At 41.2% G+C, this 8,012-nt stretch overlaps 2 protein-coding genes across 2 annotated transcripts; both read right to left on the bottom strand.

The window, feature by feature from the left end:
* Positions 1 to 1,103, bottom strand: LOC306695757 (nucleoredoxin-like protein 1; the record flags this gene model as incomplete). Its single annotated transcript, XM_079159091.1, has 3 exons — positions 1 to 256; positions 372 to 461; positions 868 to 1,103. The coding sequence occupies 3 exons, from the start codon at positions 1,101 to 1,103 to the stop codon at positions 1 to 3; spliced, it is 582 nt and encodes a 193-aa protein (XP_079015217.1).
* A 577-nt stretch (positions 1,104 to 1,680) lies between these two features.
* Positions 1,681 to 3,885, bottom strand: LOC306696528 (nucleoredoxin-like protein 1; the record flags this gene model as incomplete). The annotated part of the gene is made up of 4 exons (XM_079160182.1): positions 3,625 to 3,885; positions 3,424 to 3,513; positions 2,974 to 3,292; positions 1,681 to 1,728 (listed from the first exon to the last, which is right to left on the bottom strand). The coding sequence occupies exons 1-4, from the start codon at positions 3,858 to 3,860 to the stop codon at positions 1,681 to 1,683; spliced, it is 693 nt and encodes a 230-aa protein (XP_079016308.1). The 5' UTR covers positions 3,861 to 3,885.
* Positions 3,886 to 8,012: the final 4,127 nt, after the last annotated feature.

Raw genomic sequence — 8,012 nt, forward strand, 5'->3', positions numbered from 1 at the left:
TTATTTCTTCTCATCTTCCACCTTGTACTTGAGCCTCCTCACTGGGTCACTCAAGCTGCACATTGACTTCCCCTCGAAGTCCTCGCTGATCATGAAGCTCCTGTCGATGATCTCTGCGGCCTCCTGCCAGTTGCGGTAGCAGTCCGGGCCGAGGCACAGTATCTCCTCCACTGCGTTAGGGATGAGGACGGAGCCGTCGGGGCGCAGCACCGTCACTGTGGGCAGCTCCTCCACATTAAACATGGCCTCCAGCTGCCTGTGGACACACACACATTGGCATACAGCTCATGGATTTATACAGCAAGGTATATTTACATTAAAATCATCCACCAGCAGGTTGCGCACACAACTAAGTGGCCAAACCCACACACCTCCTGTAGGGGTCCTCGTAGGCCAGGAACAGGCACTTCTTGGGCAGCTCTTTGAGGAAGCGTTGTTGCTGTTCCTCTGACTGGTCCAAACTGACAGACGAAGGAAAAATGTAGATCACGTTGCTGGGAGATGTAGGCAGATAGACTAAAAGTCTGGAAACCTATCCAAATGTTTGTCAGAATCCTGCCTTTTTGGTTCTCACAAATCTAGGATTTCTTTTAACTGGGCAATAACTGAGTAAGAGGATGAAAATCATATTTCCTTATCCTGTCCAAGAGGTACAATGGGAATAGTATGTGCACAACATTACACATACAAGAACTTGTGCAAAGTCATGTTTAATTAAAATTAGGTTGGGAGAAGAGCATCTGATAGAGTTTGGGTTTTGAGGTTTGTAAATAAATTTGCTCCATTGCAAGTCCAATGCAAGTTTAAACAACACCATAACGTGTGTCTGTGTGTGTGCGTGTGTGTATGTGTGTGTGTGTGTTGTACCTAATGTACAGGAGAACCAGCTGAGCAGCACGGTCCACATAAAATTCATCTGTCAGTCGTTTGAAGAAGTCGGTGAGCGTGGGAGCAAACTGCTGGCAGCTCTCGCATGCAGCAGATGCAAAGAAGAGCATGAGGATGCGGTTCTGCAGGCGCATGACGATCTCTCGTTCTGTGTCCAGCTCGTCCCGGTCCTTGTTGTTCTTCACCAGGACGTGCTCAACGAACAGGTCCACCATAATGGAGTGTCACAGGAAGGAGGGCGGAGGCTTAGGGAGCCCACGGAGTGATGAACGAACAATTTATACACGTTGGTTTAACAGGGAAATCATCAGAACCACAACAGCAACATAGATATAGTACATAGTGGAAGGAAGAAGACCAAAAACAGTTGAGGGTTTTTACATGCATGCATATCTGTGAGACTAATCACAGACTGACAACCCAAAGCACACATGAGAACGTTTTTAAAAAGTTTGAGCATTTGTAAAGGTTTATCTTGCATACTATATGATTTGATGACTCTGCCGTATAAATTAGACAGTATGTTTGCACTCAGTCAGAATTACAAACCTCCCATTAATCACGTGGCCCATCTTGCTGCTTGCTGTTAAATCGGATAATCCTCACAGTTGCTTACCTCTCACAAATATTATCTCCCCTTAAGGTCACAAATCCAGAAACAAAACAGCTTTCAAAATATAGTTTTTTCTTTTCTTTTCAAACTCAGTCGTACTTGAATCAGTTCCCAGCTTGTCAGTTTATATCACGTTCCCTCATCGACTGTGTCTCCTTCACCTTGACGTCTGTAGCCGCTCACTCCCTCTTCCTTTGTGTCTCTGCGCTCCACCTCCCTTCCTCTGTCTGGGAGGGAGGGATTGAAAGACAAGGTGACAGAGGGACAAGAGACATGAAGTGCTCACAATGTGAGTCAGAAAGCATAGAAATTACAGAGAGACTTCCTTGAAAAAAATATAAAGTGAGCCACAGTGAGATCTTTATTATTCAGTAACTGATGGAGGAGCAGAACCACCGGGAATATCTGGTTCGTGTGATTGGTGATAGTTGGATTCACTCTGCAGGAAAGAGCCCCAATATGGCCATAAAGCCACAGCAGAGACACACGCACTTGTGTTTGCAGAATATTTACTTTCCTTTATTGTTTTTTTTTATACAATACAAGTCATATTTAACAACATATATATATATATATTTGTATATATATATATATATATATATATATATATATATATATATATATATATATATATATATATATATATAAAGAACGATTAGCTGAAGAGACATGCCATAATTAACATGGCAAAAATAATTCTATAAATAACGTACACACAGTGCTTGAAAAAATGTTGATTTAAATTTTAAACACCAGCAGGCGCCAGCACCTACATTTATTTTAAAGCTGCAGTTACAATTTTTTTCTTTGGCCATTTGGGGGCATAAAAACTCCACAAAAAGCTGAATTACACACAGATATAACATATCATCACAACAAACATTTGGTTTTTCAAACATCCACCAAACATGGAGCTTTATATAGAAGCTGGACCTTTATGTGCTTACATAGGCAGAAATGAGCCATATAGGCTGCTGTACGTGTACGTGTATGTTTCTGATGACTGAAAACTGATCATACTTAGTTACTGTAACTTGTCATTAATTGACAAAGTATTATAAGACTGGATCATAGTTTGGAAAGAAACTATATATATATTTATATTTTTATATAGTTAGCAGTAACGTTAGTAGCATATTTCTCATGATGAGATTCATTCCCTTCAAAGTTTTGTTTGATCTGTGCAGAGCGGCACAGTTATGTTGTGCTTCCACATGCCAATACCTCCGGCAGCACAACAGAGGACCTCTTTTCAGTGTGCATTTATTTAAGTTCTGCTCCACATGCCACTGCAGGCAGAATGTTTTTTCAAAAAGCCTGTAAAGAGGCGGCAGTATCAGTAACAAAGGATTAAGTATTTAGGAGGCTGGACTTGAAGACTTAAGACAACAAATCCCTTCTCTACTTCATCTTCTCCACCATGTTCCTTTATCTCCCTCCTTTCTCTTTCTATCCAACGTTGCATCTTTTACCTCCTCCTCTTCCTCCTCCTCACTTCTATCTTTGCCCTTCCCCCATAACTTCCACCATGTCTTCTTCCTCTTGTCGTCCTCGGTCTTGTACTTGAGTCTCCTCACGGGTTCAGTGGCACTTCGCATATTTAGGTTGTCGAACTCCTCATTGAGCATGAAGCTCCTCTCAATGAGCTCTGCTGATTCCTGCCAGTCCCTGAAACAGTCACACCCAAAACGACAGATTTCCTGCACAGCATTTGGAGAGAGGACGGAGCCGTCAGGACGAAGGACCACAACTGTTGGTACGTCCTTCACCTTAAACGTAGCCTGCAATTCTCTGACAAGCAGAACAACACACATGTATAACAATTAGCATTAAATGTCTTAATTTGAATAGAAACATACACTCAAACAGGTTTAACATACAAAAAAAAACATAAAAACTGCTCTCTTCTTCTCTGCACCTACTTCCTGTATGGATCATCAAAGGCCAAGAACAGAACCTTTTTGTGCAGCTCTTTGAGGAATCTATCCTGCTGCGCCTCCGACTGGTCCAAGCTGGAGAGAGGAGATGGATATGGAAATGTTATGAATGATAAAACTGGTGAATGTGACTTCATGCAATCACAGGTGTGCATCAAGGAGATAAAGAGAAAGAAAGATAGAGACCTGACGTAGATGAGTGCGAGCAGTTTGGGGTATTCAATGTATGCCGGATCTTTCAGTCTCTTAAAAAAGTCATTCAGAACGGGCAGGAAATCCTGGCACTTGCCACACTCCGCAGACGCAAAGAACAGCATCAAGATGCGGTTTTCGAGGATCCCGATGATCTCTCGCTCCGTGTTGAGTTCATCCTGGTCCCAGTTGTTCTCCACCAGAACTCGGTTTAGGAACAGGTCCACCATGATGACAGAAAGGGTAAAGGCCCTCTGTGGAGAAGGGAAGGTGAAATACAGATTCATATGTTTGTGCTACCACATAAATGTGTTATATTTACCATGCTTCAGTTCATTGCCTGCATCCATGCCGACTGCATCCAAAGGACAAAAGCTACACTGCTGGATATCTTTAAGAGATCATCGGAGACTTTCAGTGCAGCCTCAGGAATTTAATTTGAGTGATTTCCCAGAATGGCTTTCAATATCCCACAGAGTGTGAAGTCATTGCACACAGCTGAGATCTAATGTATGTGTTTGGGAAGAGAAGTAGCAAAAGCACCGTAGTGGAAAGAGTATGGATTTTTCTTTTTTTTATTGTGAATGCACACGTTGTAGCTACATTGCATTATGGTCTATTTTATCATTTTGGTTTCAAAATATAGGTATTAAAGATTCATGACTAAATGAGACAAAAATCACAGTTCGGGAGAAAATATCTGTTACTTATTAAGAGTTTTGGCCGACAAGAAGTCTGCTTCATCTGTACCGTGTGGGTGTGGTTGGATCAGATTTGATCATCTGTAGCAGCACAAATATAGAAAACTCCATAACTGTCCATGACCCTCCATGATTGTGATTCAAATGTTGCTTAACAAAAACAGTTTTGGCAGATTCTCACGTAGGAGTCTGTCACTCGTTGTTCAGATCTAATTGGCTGCAACAAAGACAGCTGTATACTGTATTGTTTATATTTCTTCTATGTTCACCCAGAAAAACTAAAAACTATTTTTTACCAAACACATCTGTTTGGTAAAAATAGAAACACATCTGTTTCAGTGAAGCAGAGGAAGCTCTTCAGAGGTTGCTTTCATTATTATCACAATTAGCAACTATTCATTTATATACATGAACATGAAAATACATGGATGTATCTGTGCCACTTATAATACCAAACCAGTGTAAAGTAAAGAGTCTAGTTATTGATGAGTGACTGATAACACATGTTGTTGTTAATCATTTTCTTTAAATGGAGGGAAGACATCTATTCAACTCTGATTTTTTAAAGTTATTATGGTGACAATATTTCTACAAAGGGACAAAGTAGTCAACAGGTTTTCAGATATAAACTGAAATCTGGACACTAGTCTACTTGATCAACAGACTATTACTGTTTGACATGTTGTAATTGTGTTTGTTTTTAATAAAGTACTCTATTACTGAGTGGATCACAGTGGTGAAATAAAGTATATTGTTTGATTGGTTGAGTTATCTGTGGCATTATGAAAAAAACACCGAACCAAACGGAAAGAAAGGCCGAAGAATGTAACCACCTATTTTGAAAAGCTTCAATGCAACTATTTAAAAGGTTTGTTGAAAAGGACAGTGTGTAGGAGTTGGTGGCATCCTGCTGTCTGGTTGCAATTAACAACCAACTGAACACCCCTCTGCTCATTTCTCCCTTTCCAAAAACCGTGGTAACGCCATTCCTCATGCTCAGAGGCCATCCTTATTATATTAACAATATTTTAAGAGCAATGGAAGTCAGACGTTGTTTGGCGATACCAAGGTTTTGCACTCTGCAGCTCAAAGTTACCACAGCTTCACAAGCGTGTCAGGGAACTACGGTGGCCTTAAAAACATAAAAACAAGGGTGTGCAATATGATGGACTCTGTGAAGAGAACCCGCTCACCATGTAGATATGAATGGCTCATTTTAAGGTAAAAAAAAACAAAACACCACAGTTCTTAGTTTCTGGTGATAATACACTGAAGAAAACATCGTTATGAATGTCATATTATCTTCATGCTGATAGATCTAATGCTACACACTGGCCCTTTAAGTGATGCTGCTCATTGACAGACTGATGTTCATTTTTGTGTTGCGACCTATACTGAAGGACATCCAGTCTATAAGCTACAATAGTTATTGAAGACAAAATAAATCTATAACACAACAGCCCAGCCAGTATGAATCAGCCCTTTGTGGTGTTTTCCAAAAGCAGACTTATGGCTCGGAACAAAAAAACACATAAGAAATAAATTTCATATATAGAAATAAAGTTCAGGCCTAACATCTCTGAAATGTGCTTTATCTGTCTCGGCCAGCCTGTATTTCACTGTGGCAGCAGTCGCTGCAGGCTGTGAATTGACAGCGATAACCTCACAAATTAGATTTGGCTCTCTGGCTCTGAGCTGTGCCAGATCTATTTGAGACTACAACTCTGGACGGAAACTTCCAAGGCTGATGTGGGAGAAATATGTTTGAAATTGAGCAGCATTGCATCTTACCTGGAGAAAAGGAGGATTTACTGAAAGGTCAGGGCTTAAATCCTACATTTGGAAAAAGTCATTTCACGATAATCCCGCTCACTGATTAAAGCTGAGCCGATCACACCTGATATATACTAGCAACACTGCCTTGTTTTGTTAGTTGCTAATTTAATAGGCCATCAATCTTTGTACGGGCTGTCAGCTGCACATACCACAAGTAATTGACCTCACCTTGAAACTCCTCGACTCCTATACAAGAAAGAAATATGTCCAGTTCCTCCTCTCTTTCAAGCCATTTTCTTATTTCTTTGATTGGCTTTCTTTCTTCCTTTAAATCCTGTGAAGTTTGTTCTGGTTTGTGCACCTTTCACTGCCTCTTCACTCCTCTCTCTGTAATTTCTTTACTCGGCAGTCTGTGTGGTCTACGGAGGGAGATTACAGATAGCTGGAGGTGTGGCAGTGCTGTAATTCAGGGGCAGAGGTTGCTCGTGTGTGTGTGTGTGTGTGTGTGTGTGTGTGTGTGTGTGTGTGTGTGTTTGTGTTTGTGTGTGTTTGTGTGTGTGTGTGCACTGTTGGTCCCTAAAACTCCAGCTCAACAGTGGCAATCTTATTACTTGAAGAGAGGAAGGGAGGGTGGAAAGGAAGGATGAAGTAAAGGACAAATTGGATTGCAAAAGGAGGACTGACATGTAGGTTAAATCGTGGAAATAAAGACAGACAGGAGACAAAGAAAAAGGGCGGACATGTTTTATGTTCGCATCAAGTGAAGCTTCCTAACCTGCTCCGACCGTTCCCTCACAGCCAAACGCTGCTATGTGTAGTCTTGCTAATTACTGATGTCACTCATTTACCCCTCGGAGCATATACTGATTCTTTTGCATCCTGCCATCAAGATAATTTGACAGCCAGGATGCGGAGCTTCAAGGAAATGAACTGAGAAGGTCGATAGCTTGAGTTGAGCCTGGTTCAACTCAACAGCAGGTTCTACTGTAGAAAAGTGGCTATTGATCTGCAGGGGCACTAGCAGAAAATACCTGAGTTAATCTCAGAGAGCAGTGAGGTAAATATAGAGTAGGGAGAGAGTGATCTAATAGGATTAGTCTGAGTCACAGACGTGTGCCACAGCACTACACACACACACACACACACACAAAGATGCTGTGGACATGTGGGTAAACAGACACAACACATGCTAAAGCTTCTCAGCCATGACGTTCATCTTTACTGTCCATCAGTCCACCACTTAGGCGTGACTGTTCTGTCTTAACAACTATCGGGTGGATGATTATTGAATTTAACTTTGGTGATCTTTTCATTTAGTACAACATTATAGATTGTTCAATACTTTGGTTTGTGATCAAATACCAGCAAATATAAAGACTTGCCCCAGCGGTTCTTTGTGTTTACATAGAGTAATAATAGTGCTAATGAGCAGAACTAAATATTACCAGCGAAACATTGCATGTTAGCATGCTGAGTTAGCATTTTTAGCTTAGAGCAAAGCTGTGCCTAAGAGCAGCACCACAGAGCCTAACGTGTGCAAGTATAAAGTACAAGTTCTCTAGCTACAAATAACATGAAAACGGTCACGCTTCACATGTTAGGAGTACATAAGGGATCATCAGTGTAAACACAGGGAAGGAGGAGGAGTAATGGCGGCCTGCTGCAGCCCAAACTGACCATAATGTACTAGCAGGGCAGGCAAACACCAGCAGGCACTGATTTAAAGAAACGTCTCTGCTGGGCAGTGGGACGTTCACATCGTGTCCGTGCAGTATCAAAGCTGCTGAACCCACAATTTGTGCAATGTCAGTTATAGTCCAAGCTAAAATTCAATAAAGAACATCACAACCAATCATTATAAAAGTTTTTATTCACTCTGGTTAAAAATAAGACACTTGTGGAGAG

This window comes from Pholis gunnellus (genome assembly GCF_910591455.1).
Source record: "Pholis gunnellus genome assembly, chromosome: 5".
NCBI classification, from domain to species: domain Eukaryota; kingdom Metazoa; phylum Chordata; class Actinopteri; order Perciformes; family Pholidae; genus Pholis; species Pholis gunnellus.